At 45.0% G+C, this 18,374-nt stretch overlaps 1 protein-coding gene across 1 annotated transcript in view; it reads left to right on the top strand.

Annotated features, from left to right (window-relative positions):
• Positions 1–18,374, top strand: part of LAMA3 (laminin subunit alpha 3) — an 881,606-nt gene that overhangs the window by 754,927 nt on the left and 108,305 nt on the right. Inside the window, exons 46-50 of the mRNA XM_085605753.1 lie at positions 383–501; positions 9,584–9,664; positions 11,977–12,083; positions 13,816–13,866; positions 13,993–14,144. Of these exons, the coding sequence (XP_085461879.1) occupies positions 383–501; positions 9,584–9,664; positions 11,977–12,083; positions 13,816–13,866; positions 13,993–14,144 (510 nt within the window). The remainder of the gene's footprint in view (positions 1–382; positions 502–9,583; positions 9,665–11,976; positions 12,084–13,815; positions 13,867–13,992; positions 14,145–18,374) is intronic.

The following is an 18,374-nucleotide window of genomic DNA, read 5'->3' as shown; positions in this document are numbered from 1 at the left end:
GAACGGTGGGCACGACTCATAGGTAACTCCATGGAACATCACATGGGCTTAAATATTATCCCCTTGGTCTCGTAGCTGATCCTCTCCTAACTGTCATTCTGTTGCTCGGTCGTTATAATTTACCTGGGATATCCTGGCTCTCGATAGCAGGTTTGTGTTGTTGTCGTCTACTGTGCAAATAAAACAATAACAAAATTAATTAATAAAGACAGAACGTTAACATTAAATCCTCCAATCTCTACAGGTTCAACCAAAGTGTCCATCAGGTTGTGACAGTTCTCTGCACTGATCTCTCTCCAATGGGCCTAAACTAGTCACGTGACCGTGGTGTTGGTCAAGTCAGGAGGGTTTGTCTAATTGTTTTGCCTCTTTTGCTTTTCAGAATTGTCAGCATAACACTGCTGGGGACCACTGCGAACGCTGTAAAGAAGGTTTCACCGGAGATGCCCTACAAGGCACATGCAGCTTGTGTCCATGTCCTCTTGCTGTGCCTTCGAACAGGTAGGGTATCTCCCTATACGAAATCAGGCAATAACTGACTCTGTTCTGCTTCGCTAGTTACTCATATGTCATGGGGGGATGAGGCAACAATCTGTCTTTGTGCAAATGTCACACTGTATTATTCAGCGTCACGATTTGAAAGTCGCTGTTCTGTCACTGCTTTTAATAGCTGGAATGTGGGGCTTAAGAACAGATGTTTTAGTTGCCAGATCCACAGTGCTTAATTTCAGCCGGTGGTTACCGGTGCTCAGCACCAGCATTTAAGTGTCAACACCGGCGCTTGTGACAGTCTGCCACAAGGTGATGCTGTCTAGCTCATTTAAAGATGACCACAACAACCGTTAATTATTAATCTAAATTATTAATCTAATATACATTCAAAATGACTATTACCTGTCACCCAATCCATTCTTATAGCTTTGGGAGCCTGAAATAGTCAGAATTGCCACATTTGAAGGAGTGTGATGGTTAGTAGTTGTGTTGGTACTATCATTGGCAGCATAGCAGGGGCAATGCTGGCGCAGGCTGCAGTGGCGGATCCTCCGCTGTGGCGGAGGAGCGTCGCCCCACTGCTTTTAAGCAGTGGGAAGCAGAAACATAAAATGATAATAAATTGAAGCTATTATCGTTTTATGTTTCGCGTACTGCTGCTTTGTGGGGGGAGGGGGCTTGTGGCTGGGGCTGCTCTGCTCTCAGAGCAGGGTGGGGGGAGTGGTTTGCCCACTCCTAAGTGCCCAGGGACTGTAAGGTCGGCCCTCTTGGGCCACCCAGACCAGTCATGCGCACTTTCCCCATTCTCCATGCAGGCTGCATTACAGCCTGCATGGAGAACATGCCCACCCCTCCAAACCCTGGCTGAGCGCATGTCATAGTGCTCAGACCAATCACAACTCTGCTTTGCAGAGTTGTGTTTGGCTATGGGGAGGGAGCCTGGCTGCCTGCTTCCTGTTCCTGGAGTCGGAGACAGGACAGCAGGAGTTTTTTTTGTATTCCCCCCTGCAAAACACCCCCACGACACCCCCTTGCGAGACCCGCCCGCGACCCCCCACAACTGCCTCCCCCACCCGTGACCCATCCCGACCTCCACTGGCAAGCTGCAGTGGCCTCCTGACAAGATCCCTGGCACTTATGTTTTTTATAAATTAAGCATTGCAGATCCAACCACTCATACAGAGTTGTCTTTAGGGTTTTCAAAACAAGTTCACATCTTTTTCCATGTCCTGTGCTGTGTTTGCATAACTCACCCTTTTACTCCTATCCTGCTCACGTGCCTCTGAGTCTAATCGCACCCCAGTGCTAACTCCAACACAGACCAAAGAATCTTTCACCTTCATTTTTAGGGGAAGCTGAGTGGCAGTCATATTTAAGTATCTGAATTCAATCAAATCTACATACGGCCAAGGTGCAGCAGTCAAGATGGCGCAGAGGTGTAAATACCTACAAATGTGCCAGGGTTTCTCATGATGACATTAATAAAACAAGCAACTGTTTTGCAGAAGCCGATTCTTTTCATCCCGGTTCTGTGGTCTTTTGTTGCATTCTGAAACCCGTCCATGAGCAGTACAGAAGTGTCTTTATTTGTCATCTGGGACATGTCTGTTTTTAGGTTTCGCCTGGCGTAAGACTGCGCAGTCTCGCTGGCGAGATTTAATGATTTGAGGAGGTTTCTCTAGTGGGCTTTAAGCCCCGCCCCTATTTTCCATTGGCTGGCGTCATTGTTTATGCTAAACGGTGGCCAGCCATCGGAAAAGACCGTCTAGTGACGTACACTTTTCTCTTTTAGAGCCGTCCCAGTTGGACTGGCTCGGTTCCTCTACGTTTGTGGTAAAAGCTTTTCTTATCTTTATGGGGCCATGTGTTTTAAACATATGGCCCCATAAAGACAAGAAAGCTTTCGTAAAGGACGAAAGTGAAAGCGGGCTGGGGAGCAGTGGGGGCTCTGCAGGCGTCTGTGCGGGAGGGAGGGCGGGTCATCGGAGGGACAGATCACTTTTTTGTTTGTTTTCAACATGACGTTCCTGCTTGTTACTGCTTCCAGTAGTTAAGTGCCTTCTAATTTCCTCCTCTTCTCGGTGGCCTTTTTATTATATATATTTATCGTACTACTTTGCTTTGTGGTTGTTAATTTGTCACAGCACAATTGATAATCACTGTAACGCTGGGTTACCCTCTCAGCGGGTTTACCCTGGGACTGCGGGAGCATTCTCATCGCTTCGCTCACGGCACCCTTCTTCTAGAAGCCTCGAGCGCGTTGTTGCAGTGCGCACCAGAGTAATCTAGATAGCGCGTGTGTTGCGTCTCCCTGGTCCGGGCAGGAGCGCTGCTGTCAATTTCAGCTCCGACACGCAGAGCCCACATTCCCATCCCCATTCGAGCTGCCTGGAGTCAGACGCCCTTATATTACGGGTCTGTATTTGAATTCTTGCTCAGCCTGCTACCCACTCGCACGCAGGTCTGCATTCATAGCGAAAATGCCGGCACAGCAAAGGTGATGATTTTGATCTCAGCTGACAGAGGCCAGCCCAGGCATTTCTGACATCCGTTTAGAGTAGCGTGATCCGCCCCAGGGCATAGGCCTTTTGCTGTTACTAGCGCTCAGCACACCAAATCCCATAACTTTTACGTTGTCAAATCAAGCCTCAGGCTCTCAAAAGACTTGCGTGTGTAACGCGGTTACAGCATGTTGTGCCCTGTGAAGCATAGCCAATAGGTCTCGCTTTTGGGACCTTGTAAGTATTTAGTTATGCAGCACAATATCCTTTGTGCAACAACATCAACCGTTGCATGGCTAAACACTTATAAGGTCCCAAAGGCGAGACCTATTGGCTATACCAATGCTTGTTACAACAGTGATGACACCCAAGCATCACCAGAGCCCTGTTTTACAGGATGAGTCTATCTGTCCACCCTCTTTTTCATATATCTCAATAGGTTTCTGTTGTGCTCTCTCGTTCATCCGTTCCACACACACCAGAAAAGGAAAGTTGTGAATTCACAATGATCTTGTACATGGAATCTCCTGAAACCTGGCTACAGACCACCGACATGAGACAATCCTGATGCAAGCTAGCATTCACGTTGCCTGCATGAGGGAGACAAAGCATACCAGGCTTGCGTTTGTGATGGGGTCGCGCCATGTTGCTCTGATGTAGCCCACACAGCTTCTGTTCTCCACGTGAATGCAGGACTTCTGCTTCTGACAAGAACCTTAAAGACATGAGCGGTCTGCCATTTGGTGCCCTCGCCAGAGGGGGGGGGGGGGGGAGGCTCAAGTGGACAGCTATTTCTTTAGGAAAGGATGTTGAAGCTAAACTGTGGCTATATTTCGTGAGAGCGACCAGGCATTTCCATTAACGACGTGAAGCGCCCACACCTTAGGATGGCAGAAGTTTGTTTTAAATTGTTCATGAAAGGATGCTCACAACCACCTCCAGAGACAAAAAGCCTCCCACGGTCCAGGGGAGAGGTACAGTTGTCGCCACCCTAACCCCTGGGGGTGGGCTATTGAAGTCACCTTTCTTTCACACATGCAGTGTTCTCTAAACTTGGGTCTAAGCCAGTCAGTGATCCAAGCCTCTTTGGCTGGTTGGCAGTTGTTTTCCAACATTTCTTGACACACCTTCCTTGCTCCACCTTGCCATTGGAGTCTCACGTGAATAGATATATTTTTCAAAAACAGGGCGAGCGAGTTACCCACACCACAGGGAACAGGGTGTGAGAAATTGGAAAAACAGGGCTTCATATGGAAAGCTTACAGTGATTCTTATCTGTTCGACGGTAATATGTACAGCATACAATAAAGGATGTAGGTGACCTCTGGGTGTTCCTCATTTCTTTTTATTTATCATTTGTAAAATCAAAATTTCGCCATTGAAATTGCATGCAGCAGATGATCTGCAATACTATCAGCAGAAACGGTGGCAAAAATGAACGAAATATGGCGCAGGGACTTAAGTGCTGAAGACATTGTCATATATGCAATTAAAAAGCAGCACAATTAAGCAATATACACAGAATACAACTGTTCTAAAGAATAGGGATAGTGATAGTTTCCGTAAAAGTCAAAGAGCATTAGTCAGTTTTCTATGGTTGTCGACATTTCGGCCTTATTTCAGAGATTGGACGAGGTCATCATCTGGGCTGTATTTGAGAAGAGCCCCCTTTCGTAAACTGCCCCAAGGGTCGGTATGTACAGCACCGGACTGGCCGTAGCGGGCACCGGGCGTTTCCCTGTTGGGCCGCCAGTGTGGGGGCCCGTTTTGGGCCCCTGGGGGGGTTGATTTTGTTACCGGGGGCCCGCAATATCCGCGCCCTGTAACAAAATCAGCCGAAACCAGCGCTTGCAAACAGCTCGGCTGCACCCCCCCAGGGGGGACGGCCGAGCAGTCTGCCACAGCCGCGTTCGGTTCCCAGTCCGGCCCCGGGTAGGTAGGAGCATCAAGAATCACAAACCTTAAGCAAGAATCCAGCGTCGCCCCCACCTGCCAGAAGCCAAAAAGCAGCCGCGGTCGGTAGTATGAGTAACTGCAGGGCGGTGACGTAGGGAGGGGGAGGGGCAGGGTGGGGGGTAGTAAACTATGGATTACGGAGGTTTACAGGTAAATTAACATATAAATTACTAAAACGAATTTCGTTGCGTGCACTGCATCGCATTTGGGGATGCAGTGCACGCAACAAAATTTGTTTTATTAATTTATATGTTAACTTACCTGTAAACCTCCGTAATCCATAGTTTACTACCCCCCACCCTGCCCCTCCCCCTCCCTACGTCACCGCCCTGCAGTTACTCATACTACCGACCGCGGCTGCCAAAAAGGTGGGGGGAGAAAACGATAATAAACCTTTGTTTATCATCGTTATATATTTTCTCTCGGAGCCGAGGCTTGGGGGCGAGGCCATGAGGATGAAAGGCTGGTGGAGGAGTGGTTGCACTGCTAGTCAGTGCGCATGACGGTCTGGCCGGTCGTCTCAGGCCACCCAACCCGTCATGCGCCCTGAAGTTCTCTCCAACCTGAGCTGCGTTGCCAGGTTGGAGAGAGAAAGCACAGGCTCCCAGTCTAACTGGGAGTGCAAATCATCGGCACTCAGACCAATCCTGATGCTGCTTTCAGCAACAAGAAAGCAGTGTCAGGATTGGCCGCAGTGGACTCTGGGAGCCTGTGCCTGCAGTGCAGGGGAGCCCGATGCTGTGAGGCAGGTACGTTTTTTGTTTATTTTAAATGTGTTTTGTCACCGTCCATCCATCGCCCCCGTCCCCCTTCCACCCCCTCCCACCCCACCACTCTATCGACACACCTGCTGCTACTGCAAGGATCACAATGCCAAGTTCACTAATCATCACACTTCAAATGTCAATAAAGGCCAATCTAGGTTAGAATACAGAGGTGCAACTACTGGCGCAGATCAATCAAAATGGGGCATCTTACATCCTTTATTGTGCAGAGTCTGTCTGACAGCTAAGAATCCCCACAGACTTCGATGTATGAAGCTTCAGAAGCTGGTTGTGAGATTGGGTGCCAATCGCTCTCTCTCTGACGATCCTGATTTTAAACAACTAGCAAATCGCCATAGCACATGCTCTCATTGTCGCCTCCTCCACCACAGTGCTCGGTTACAGCTGATCCTGTTCAACAATCCTGACCACCACCAGCGGATAGTCACTTTCACCAGCTTGGTAATTCACTGGATGTGTTTGACCTCGAACGACTAAGCTACTGTGTTAAGGAGTCGTTTGCAGCGGAGGTGAGATAAGCAGTAGTAACTGTAACAAGAACTGCACACAGGATCCATGCCAGCTGCTGTCCAAGTAACTGGGTGGATGTCCTTACCACCAGAGCTTAATTTGTAAATAAGTAGGTGCCAGGGCCCTTGTCCAGAGTCCTCTGCAGCTTGCACCACCCATTACCCCTGCCATACTGCCAATGACAGCACCAACACATCTACTAACCATCACACCCCTACAAGTGTGACCATTAAGACTATTCCAGGCCCCCAAGCTATAAGAATGGCTTGGATGGCAGGTATTAGGTATTTTTATTTTATATTGAATTACAAAACAACTGTTGTTGTGGTCATTTCTAAATTAGACTGACAGCGCCACTATGTGGCAGAACCTCATAAGTGCCGGTGCTGATAATGAAGTACCGGTGGCGAGCACCCGCTGAAATTAAGCACTGCTTACAACGTTCCTCATGAGAATAGCTGCATGATTTCTGACGATTACAGAGAACGTGGTCTGCGACTTAGACATATGTTAGATATACTTGGTAATCTTCTTGCTTTAAAATGGCCAATAGGATTATGGAGGTTCTACCAGCGATATTTTGATATATTTTGCTCTCTGAGAGGTTCTGCTACAATTGCCTTCTTTGAATCCGAAAAGAGAGCTCTCCCACACAGTCCGACGTCCACTGTTAATGATCTGCTGGGCTGGACGCTCTTTCCAACACCAAAGAGGAGTCTGGCAGAGCACTGGGTATTTTTATAGCACACACGGTTGCCAAGGTACACACGGTTTTGTTCATTCTGCTTCTGGGCAAAGAGCTGAACAAGCTGATCAGCCACAAACACCCTTAAAAAGGTCACACTTTAAAGGGATGACATAACCTGTCAGATCTTGTTAGGCTAGGACCCATCTGACATCTTTCAGCCCATGTACTGCCCAGTTTGCAGATTTTTACATATTTAGAGCTGACATGTGGAATAATAGTCACACGCCATGACTGGGTCAGTACGCGGTGTTTCTACATTTATTATGAAGGATCCTTTTCAGGCCTGTGAACGGGATGAGAGCAGCTTGGTGGGACACTCAGGAGACAGCTTTGTTGGCAAATTCGAATGACACTTTTACAGAGAAGGATTTTTCATTAAAACAAGAACACTAGGGAATAACTAGTTAAAGGTGTGTGTTATGGAAAGAGTAGGGGAAAGCATGAAGAAAGATGAAGAAAGAGAGTGTTTACAATACATGGTTTCCGTAGTATGGTTCATAATTTTGTTACGCAACAGCAGTAAAGTATATGTACCGCCCACCATGTTTTATGTTACCTGATACAATAAAGTAAATCACCCTTAAAAGAATTTTAATGACTCCGCTCCCATTGGCTCATGTTCCTTTTCAATGCTTAGAGGCACAATAAACATGAAGCAACTCAGACCTTGAAGGCTGAATATACAGGTCTAAATAGGGGCATTTTCCAGAATGCTAAACACCCTGTGGTTTATTTGCAGATTTAGATAGCAAACACAAAAGCAACTGGGAAGTTTTACATGCAACTTTTATTTGTTCATTGTTTACAATTCAAATATTATACTGCACACAACTGAGCTCTCCTTGGAACCTTTATAAGAAGTTGCACAGTAGTCTGTGGTTGTTACTCAGGGGCGGATCTGCCGTTATGGCTGAGGAGCGCGCCCCTCCCTGCTGAAAGCCAGCAGAGGCAAAGGACATAGAACTTCCAACCAGATAGATTCAGTGTGTGTTACTTTAAGGAAGCATGACTTAAGGAGAAAACAGAACACCCTAGAGGATGGATATTTTTCCATGCGCTTCTGATTTTTAACATAAGGTTTGCAGTGCAATGTACTGTAATGAACCATCAGAGCACAAAATCATTGAGCAGTGTGTATGTATGATCTAGAGGCTGTATGAAACAGGCAGTTACCGAAAGGCAAATGTAATTACAGTTGCAAGTGGGAAGCCCTTGAAGTCAAATCTGCCTGGGATGAGCCAGTCAGACATCTGTAGATCAGGGAACTCTTCCTTTTCATTGAAAGTCAGTGGTGGCTTCTGAATGTTGCTGAAACATAATCTGTTTTATTTAACCATACTTTTGGTTTGCTGTTTTTCGGAGCAGTGACAGTAGTTTCTGGCAATGCCAAGAGCACCTGAGTGCCTTCAAACCTAGAACACTCCAATGGAACCAACATTCCTGCTTTGCAGGAGATGAGGAGCTATGACTGAATCTTTCTGAAGCCTTTTAATTCAAATTTGATAGAGCTGACTATTTGGTTTCCATAATGATGTCAAGACACAATAACTACTACAGTAGCTTTACAGAGCGGCATCACACTTCAAGGATTGTATCACACTTCAAGATTTAGTTGGTTCTGTATTTCGCATTTCATCTAATGGGTTCTCACTCAGCAGTCCCCATTAAATGAGGAGATCATTGACTGAACCAGGTGAACATCTCTTGATCTCCTCGAAATCATGTCACTTGTCTAGAAATTATGGCAGATCAGGAAAAGGGGCCAAAAAACGCCACTAATCTTGGAAGCGGAGGATCGATCTTTTGTATCCTGAATGTTGTATGTGGTGGGAAGGGAGCTGGGAGTGGAGCAGAGTGGTACACGTTCTTTCTTTTTCTTTTGTTCCATCTGCTGTCGCTGGTAATAAAATGCATTGGGGAAAAAAACCTTAGTTGCAGTTGGCACATGTAGGAAGCATCTGCCTACCCATGCATCTGCCTACCCCTCTCTGGTGTGCAGCTTGTGGTATATGGGCTGGAATGGTCTCACCTCCTACACTGCACAGTCTATCTTCAAACATGTCATGCAGGACTGACCAGAGGTCCAGCTCCAGGCACTCACAAGTTATGTGGCTGCGTAGACACTACAGGGATCTAAGGCGCGTCTGAGGTGGCACAGATATCAGTGGTCCAGGCTTTTTCTTGAATTTGCGTGATCTCCCTTATTTGATGCATGCCATTTTAAAACCCATAGCACGTTGTCATTATAATTCGCCTCATCTAAAGGGTTTGGTCTTTCCTATTGCCTTCCCAGCTATATATCACATGCTGACAGAGAATCAGGAGGGTGTTGGGTGTGAAGATCTGCAGATCTTTAATACAATGTTTTGGTTTAATGACGGTTCTTTAAACAGCAGTGCACAGGGGTCCTTGCAATGTATGTTGGCAGGCAAGTCCAGAACTCAGTCTGACCTTCTTCCTGCCTCGTTAGAGTGTGCAGCAGGCATAATGTGGCAAATGATTTGACAGAGGCTGCATCTATCTGCAGTATGGTCGCTTCTTTCACAAATCCGAAAGGACATGTTTTCTTAAAATAATCTTTCTGTTTTCAGTTTTGCCACAGGGTGTGTTGGGACCGGCAGGAACATGCAGTGTTTCTGCAAGCCAGGCTACACTGGAGTAGCTTGTGAAAGGCAAGTATCTCTCTCTCTCTCTCTGTTTTCACGCTGTAGCTTATACTTATGAATATTAATCATGTTACTACTGCAGCGCCCTTTAGTTCTGTTCCTGTCACGGATATTTCAAACACCCCATTTTCTTCTCCCAATTCTTCACTAGAATTCTCTTTCTTTTTTGCATTATTTCTCCCTCTTTCACTTTCTCCCTTTTTTCGTTTCCTTTCTCTCGCTTCTCCTACTCAGACCTCTCATTTTATCTTTCGGTCCCTATCCTCTCTCTTTCTCTCGTTACACCTTCCTTATTTATTTTTAGTTTTTATCAATCTCACTGCTCAAGTATCTTCAATCTAGCCCATAAACAGTGAAGACAGCCTTCCTCTGAACAGGTGCTGGGGCGCCACTGCTATTTGCGGTCAAGCGCTTGCTTCCAGCAAGCATTGTCGTGATCCATATCGGTGAACGAAAACTGCAAATGCTAAAAAAATGTTTTGTTTGCATTTGGAAATGTTCAATAACTCCTCTCAACCTCACTTCTTCCTATCACCTACAAAATTGTCCCTTTGCCTGAAATTAAATACACAAAACATTGAGACCCTATGAAACACTGTGCCAGACCCCATACAAAAACGTGTTACCCTAATTCAAACTAGGTGCTCAAAAAGTTGAATTTGCAATCGTCATTTCCAAATCATTATTCACGAAATCAGGAATTGCAATATTTTCTGCATTTAAACTTTACTTACTATTTGAGAAAACATACTAATATGGTGGATGTCAACAATAGTAAGTATATGTTTAAGTAGTGTAGTAGGAATAGCAAGTGTACGGTTAATAATGGAGGATAAGAGGGCAGGGCCAGGAGGGTAGCAGTGCCTCTCACCTCTACAAAGTTATAACTTTGTTTGTACTTACAAGTATTTTGCAACATAATTCTCATCCTCTCGAAATATGTGCAAATGTACTCCTACAAAAAGAAGTATGTATGTTTCCTCAGTGGTAAAGGGGTACAGATAACCCCTGTTTTCCATGAGGTCGTGGGGGATGGTGTTTCTCTCCCTAGAAACATATTTTCATTTGAGAAGAAAAGAAGGAACATTGAGTTATACTGGTGTGCAATCACCAAGACTGAATGTTAGGTTGGAGGCGTCCACATGGCAATTTAAGTCTTGCATGGATTTCCGTGATTATGCCAGACGACTTTAGTGAATGCCTCAAAAGCTGGAATTTATACAAACCCTAAGGAGAAGCCTATGATATGTAGATTTCAACTTTTCAAAAGTTTAGTGATTTGGTTCCAGAAAGAGCTACAATTTCTGCATTAGTGGCTAGTACTGACCTTCTTGGAGTTCAATATTAAAATGTCACTCTAAGAGCCATTGTCTGTTTCATGTCAAATGGCCTGATAACGAGAGGCAGGATAACTCTGGGTGGAATACAGCCACCTGCACCTCCGAGTGTCTCCAGGGTCATAATTATTGGGTTCGAACACTCTGGACTAACTCCAGGCCGAGAGATACAAGACACTCTTTAGAAGCTGCAAGGGGTTGAGCTGTGGGCAGGATCACAGCCCGGCTCCCACCTGACCCCATGCAGAAGCACAAGGGAAGCAGACAATGTGTGCCTCGGATAGGCTCAAGCCTGCGCTGGCCCCACCTTCACACCCCACCCCACACACCCCATCAGCTCAAGTAGGAAGAAAATGTCAGCGTTCTCCTCTGAACTGCAGAACACGACAAGAAAAGGGATCTGGTATCTTTGTGTTTGTGTGGTTATTCCCCATTCTGTGAGGACACCTCATAATCCCCAGTTTTTGGTGCTGAAACGCTGTCAGCTTTGTGGACTATGACCCTCTGGTATACCCACACCAAAATTCACCACATTTGTAATCAGGGTCAAACCCTTTAACACAAGTAGTTTCTGTCTTTGAGAAGTGTCGGGCTTGGCGAAGACATAGAATGCAGGCCAACTATAATACAGTGAGAAGGCATGTTTTCGTGGGAGGTTCATCAGACACAAACCCAACTCTGAGCCACCGCCGAGGCTGCAGAGCAAAGCAGTCTAAGAGAAATTAAGAGAAAAAATTATGCATTGTCGCTAATCCGGCAATCATTGCATGAACTTCTCATTCGCCATGGCAATTCATTGCTTTGATACAACCAACAATACATTGACTTGCCATAGCTTCGACTTAACCTTAGAATCCTAACTTTGAATAGTACCTGGCTGGTTAGGGAATGGCCAGGTTGATGTAATGACATTAAAGGTAATAACAAATAACCGATGAACCCCAAATGAGATGTGGCTTTTGCATCCTATTCATTGTGTAGGTGTGCACCTGGATATTTTGGTAATCCTCTGAAATATGGAGGCTTCTGTCAGCTGTGTCGTTGTGACAAGAATGGGCAAACTGTCAGCTGTGACTCCCTGACTGGCGGTAAGTAGGATCATCAACAACATTGATTCATTTGACCTATGAAGCTTCCAGGAAAATAAAGAAGTGAGTGTGTGTGGTGGGAGAGGTATGTGTATGTGTTTGTGGGTCGGTCGGTTTTGAGTGTGTATGGTTGTTTCTGTGTGTGGGCACGCAGATGTGCAGAAGCAGAATAAGTTAGGGTCAAGAGTTACAGACTTTACCCCATTACTAGCCAAGATAGGTGTCACCTTGCAGTGGAGTGCCACCAGATCTCCCTCTCTAGCAGGGTGGAGGAACACTAACTCAATGGGCTGAAGCAGAAAGCCATTCGCTGTGCAGGGAGGATAAGAAAAAAACATGGAACGTGACAAGCCACCTAAGCTTCCTGAAATAGCGTCACCAATTTGAATATTAAAACCTAGACGGTGTAGTTATTTTGACCCAGGACCAACTTTAGTGCTGGTGGCACCCAGTGCGACAATCACTTTTGACACTAGCCCATGACCTCTTCCTCGGATTATCTCACTACCATCAGGCAAAAGTGCCCCTCATCTCTCCAATCATAAGATATCTCTAAATACACCACCCCACTGAGGTCACAGCGTCCTCCTCCACAGGTCAGCGCCCAGTGTGACTGCACCGGTTGCACTACCCTAAAGCCAGTCCTGGTTTGACCAATGTATAGTTTGCAGGCTCGGAATATGCAGGCAAGCCAGGTTCACTATAGCTCTTAAGTATCTGCACTGTGCAGCAGGCTTGCAGACCAGCGCTTATCCTAGCGGCACGCTGCATTGCAACCCTGACAATAAGCTACACCAAACAGAATGATCCCTAGCGGTCCCGTCAATAAGCAAGCGCTCATATTGGGAGGAGGGAGTTGTTGTTTAATTAAAACTATCAGTTTCATGTTTTTATCTATCAGTCGTTTAATAATTAACTACACTATGAAAACTGTAAATAGTGAAAATCACATTTGTATGCAACCTCGTGTACGAAAAAGAGCTTGGGTGAAGATGAATTTGGACTGTAACTATGTTATTAAATGCAAAATCAATAAAATGTGGTTTAAAAAATATATGTAGAAGTGCAGATTGTAATATGCTATTTATTACCATTGTTGTGTTTGAATGGCCATGACCCATGAGAGGCGAAATCTGAAGTGAGTCACTACATGCCTCCTCTCCGGCAACAATGGTAATAACTAGAATATTATACTCTATGCATCTGCATATCTGGTTTATGCCATGTCTTTGCTTCATGTTTATTTATTTTAACAAACGTTATTTATCCAAGAACATGCCATAAAGGGTTACATTTATACACATTGAAGAGACTTCATGAAGTGGTGCAACGAGGAGAAAATATCTCCTTCTTGTTTTCTCTTTCTATGCGTTCTGCATTCTGTAGCATGCATAGAAAGAGGACAATGCCATTAATTATTGTTTTTGTGCAGGAAAGTGCCCCTACCTGCACAAAATCAATCATCACCACAGCACAGGCACTCTTGCAAAATGATGCAAGAGTGCCTGCGCTGGCACATGGCAGTCAATTTTGTGCCAGCACAGGGGAAACAACAGGGATGCATCATGTTGTTGTTGATACGACGCATCCCTGTGCCTTGAAAATGATGCAGCACGGTGCAGCTAAATGGCTTACGTCGCTGCGCTGCATAATTTTCTTGGAAATGAGGTCCCAGATATATAAATTAAATGGTGGCACCTACAACATAACATGCGTTCTGTTCTTTTTGCAGAGTGCTTGAACCAAGACCCAAAGGATGCAGACCCTGATGGGAGCTGTGACTGTAAGTATGAGCCTATGTGATAAATCAGTGCCTCATCCTATATAATCCGTTACTAAGAGTAAAATGTGTGTATATATACATGCGTAGACCATGTTTATCATCATCCTCCTTGTTTGTCTTTTGCAGCCTGCGAAAGCTGTGTTAATACTTTACTGACAGACTTGGGCACACTGGGCGATGAGCTTCGGCTGATTAAGTCGAGGCTTCAGAATGCAAATGCCAGCTCCCATGCGCTAGAGCAGATCAGGAAGCTGGAGACGCACACCAAGGACATCAAGGTAAATAAACCGAGGAAATGTGTTTGTAAGGTGCTCTTCCATATCAGGCCCCTGAATCTCTCCCTTCTTTTGTTAGATCGAGCCTGGGCAGCGCATGCGCAGCTCTGCAAGTCATGCTGTATTGAGTAAGGGATTTGAAGCTCCGCCCACTCTCCGCCATATTTTTCATTGGCTTGTGTCGTCATTTGTAAATGCTAGATTCTGATTCCTTAATTGCCTTCTCAGTCCCTCCTTAGCGTCTTCGTTTGAAACCTCCTATGAGGACTGGCCCTTTTACTTCTGTTGCGACATGGTATGTTTTATTTAGTCTGTAAGCACTATTTTCTTAAATGGGTTTTGCCATACTGCAGGCATGACGTGCTTTCCTTACATTCAGCGCGCCATGCACGGTTTCACTTTCCAAGCTGCCTGGACAATGGCGCCCACTCTTTGCAATGCCTTAGGACTCGCATTTAGGTGAGTTTGAGCTATTGGCATTTTAATTGCCAATAGCTCAAACGCTCGCAAATGCGAGACCTATTGCATTGCAAATATTTTTGGGGTTGTCAAAGCCCCCATGCAGCACCTTCACGTGCATGAAGAGCTGTGTCTGACGAAAGGTACGCGGATGCTATTAAAGCTATTAAAGTGAATCCGTGGCATGGGGGCTTTTACAAAAAAATGCATTTGTTTAACAAACAGATTTTTTTTTGTCAAAGCACCCATCCCGCTGTTTCACTTTAATGGCGGCTGCACACCTTTTGTTAGACGAGGCTTTTTTAAAGAAAGGGTCGCGCCCTTCATGCACATGAAAGTGCTGCATGGGGGCTTTGACAACAAAAAGAATATTTGCAATGCAATAGGTCTCGCATTTGCGAGAGTTTAAGCTATTGGCATTTGCAATGCCAATAGCTCAAACTCTCGTAAATGCGAGACCTATTGCTTTGCAAAGCTTGTTCATATATGTGCTTAAGTCTTAATTCTTTTGTTTTTCTTCACCTTGCATATAGGACTTCCAAGGTGAAAAACAGGGGCAACCAAAAAGCTATGGGCGCATAAGTTGGAGTAACCAGTTATATATTATATTTCAGCCAAAGCGTGCTAAGTTTGCAATTACTCTTCAGTACATTTTAGGGAGAGTGATTCTGGGACAGACAGTTGAGGTGTGGTGATTCCTAAAAACCTAGTAAAGGAGTGGCACGATAATGCAAAGTAGAGTTCCTTCAAATTCCACTGTGTATTTCCTATTGACATCTTAACGAGCAGAGTGTTGAGAATGAAGCACAGGGACAAATAAGTGCATATAACATAACAGTCATATATGTGCCAGAAAATCAAAGTTAGAACACCAGAAATAGACTCAGAAGCTGGTTAGCTAGCTTTAAATGTTCACACATCTGCTGCAGAGCACTGTATCCCACCTGATTCTCAGAAGTTTGACTCCCCAGTAGGTTGTGTTGAGACGGAAAGAAGTGCCCCGCATGGCTTTCTAGAGTATGATGCCCTGCCCTCTGATGTTTTAATGAACAGACTCTCAGTTTGTTTTGCTTTTAAAATGAAAATTGGAACTCACTGATTTCAAATGTGTACACCACTTCTGTGGTGAGGCTCTAAAATGGCAGCTTTGTACTTACACAGATAGCAGGTTAGTTACCATCATAATTTGGCGCTGCTCCAACCACACCAAACTCACAGTTTCACTCTGGTATTTGGTTCCTGACTGCCAATCTGTCACCATTCCACTGGTTGACAGTGGTGGTCACCTGCTCCATTTATGGTGATGTCACTCATTTTCCCTTCCTGGGCCCACCATGCATTTGGGGGACATAGTGAAGTTTGTCAAGTTCTCAGGCAAGAAATGCTTACTATGTCTGCCAAATGGAGAGAAAAAATCCCTGGACGCCAGGACATTGCTTTTTGGTTTCAGTGAAACAAAGTGCCACTTTGTCAAAAAAGTGACTTGCCCATTTTAATTCCACTAGGACTCTTTGCTCTCCAACATTAAAAAACACTGAATGGAATAACATTAAACCTGGTATGAAAGAAGACCTTTACTCAAGGAAGTGTCTTTGGTTGACTTGGTGTCAAGCCATTTAGTAGATTTTAAGAAATTAATGTTTAAAACATATGATATGGTCGGCTTGAAAGGGTTAAAAAGTTAGAAATATTTGGATCATTAGTCCACACAGGTTTGTGAACCCAGGTTCTCTCATAATGCAGACACCCAGATTTAAAAAACTGAGAAATCTGATTGAACTAGAGATGTTTTTCTCTTGTCATCCATTTTGGCTCTTCCAAACAAAAAAAGCTGGGTCCAAAAACCCCAAGCCCTTTAATTGGCTGCAAATTGAAGAAACCTGTTGCAGTCGCTACTACAAGCCTTGTTTCTCCATTCCAGAGTCCTGAAAAATAAAACTGAAGGAGTCGTAAAGATATAGGCTATCCACCTCTGCCAGACATGTGCAATATTTATACCCATAAGTAACACTACCTAAAAGCACAACAGAATTCAATAACAACATCTACTTAAACCACTAAACAATGGTATATTCAAAGTTGTCTCTGTCATATTTAAGGGTACTGTGGTTTGTAATCTCACATCAATGTCACATCAAGCATTGCATTTGGTGTGCGAGTTACTGTTTGCATGGCTGTTGTGTGAGTTATGGATTGCAGAGTAATCCTAACTTATATATTGGGGAGAGGAGTTGGCCTAATGGCTTGGGCGGTCGATCTCGAATCTGGGGAACTGGGTTTGAGTCTCGGCAATAACGCTGAACATCCTGTGATTTTGGGCAAATCACTTAATCTCCCTCTGCCTAAAAAAAAGAAATATGAAAGTGTCCACATGTAATGTAACTGGTGCAATGTAAAGCACTCTGATACCCAATTTGGGTCAAGCTCACGCTATATAAAACTCTGTTGCCAGTAGGTAGTTATAGTTAGGACCTAGTTTCCATAGGAAAGGCATTTTTTTACGTGCCTATATCTTTGGCACCGTTTGACCAATCTTCACAAACCTTTTCCTAAAAAAGTGTCAAGCTGGGTCTTGTTGTGCATGGATAGTTTCGGGGTGATTCATCAAGTGGGGGCCAATAAAAAGTGGGGTCAAGAAAAGTGTGTTTCCTATGATCATTCCCATATAGATTTCAATCAATCAATCATGCGGTGCTTTTGTAGTGCTTCTAATCACCCATGAGGGTATTCAGGTGCTGGGCTGCGGGTTTCTGTTGAAGAGCCAGGTCTTGAGTCCTTTCCTGAAGTCTGTCAACGAGGGTTCTGTTCGGAGGTGGAGGGGAAGGGTGTTCCAGGACTTGGCGTGAGGTGAGAGAAGGACCATCCTCTAGCACTGCAGCGCTGGATTCACAGTGTCTGTGCAAGGTGAGCGGAGAGCAGGTTTCTGGGTGGTCAATGGAAGTTCAGGCGGTGGCTTATGTATGGAAATCCTTGGTCATGGAGGGCTTTGTAGGCATGGGTCAGAAGCTTGAATTGGCATCTTTTCTGGATGGGGAATCAGTGTAGGTCTCTCGGGTGCTGGGTGATGTGGGTCCTTTTGGGCTAGTTGAGGATCAGTCTGGCTGCTGCGTACTGGATCATCAGATTTTAAACAGGACTACAGCTCAAACCGCTGAAAAGAATTACACCAAATTTGGCAGAATGGTAGCTGTTGGTCAAGTAAGTAAACTTTTCATGAATTGGTGAAAATCCGTTCAGTAGTTTTTGAGATATTAATGGAAAACCAAATTTGTATATCTAGGGACATTCATCCTCCGAGGATCTAACAATCCTTGGGCTGAAATCTGATTGGCGCCGTCACTTCAACTAGGAAGTGTAGGCAGCCATCTTGGAACTCTGCTTCAGCCGAATCCCCCCAAAAATTTAAAAATAAAGAAAAGGGGACAGGGTAGGAATACCCTGACCCTGTAGCCCTGGTCCTAGGGTCCCCCTTTGAAAAAATCTTTTTTGCCAATTTAAAATAAAACATGCATGGTCTTCCACGCTTGTTTACACTATAGCTCCTGGGTGAACGGGGTCCTAGGGGCATGCATATTTTATTTTAAATGGAGGGGGTGCATATGACCCTCCTCCAAGGATCCCCTTCCTATGGCTTTTAAAAGCGCTGGGGACTAAAACCTCCCCCGGGCTAAATTAAACAATATAGAGGGGGTCAGCGTGAACCCACGGGGACCACAACCTCCCCTGGGTCACATCCAAAAAGTAAACATGGAGCGGGCCGCACATCCCCCCTCC

Source organism: Triturus cristatus, chromosome 5_1, assembly GCF_964204655.1.
Source record: "Triturus cristatus chromosome 5_1, aTriCri1.1, whole genome shotgun sequence".
Lineage (NCBI taxonomy): Eukaryota > Metazoa > Chordata > Amphibia > Caudata > Salamandridae > Triturus > Triturus cristatus.
Note: the sequence above shows the minus strand (reverse complement) of the source record. Positions and strands in the feature narration are given on the sequence as shown.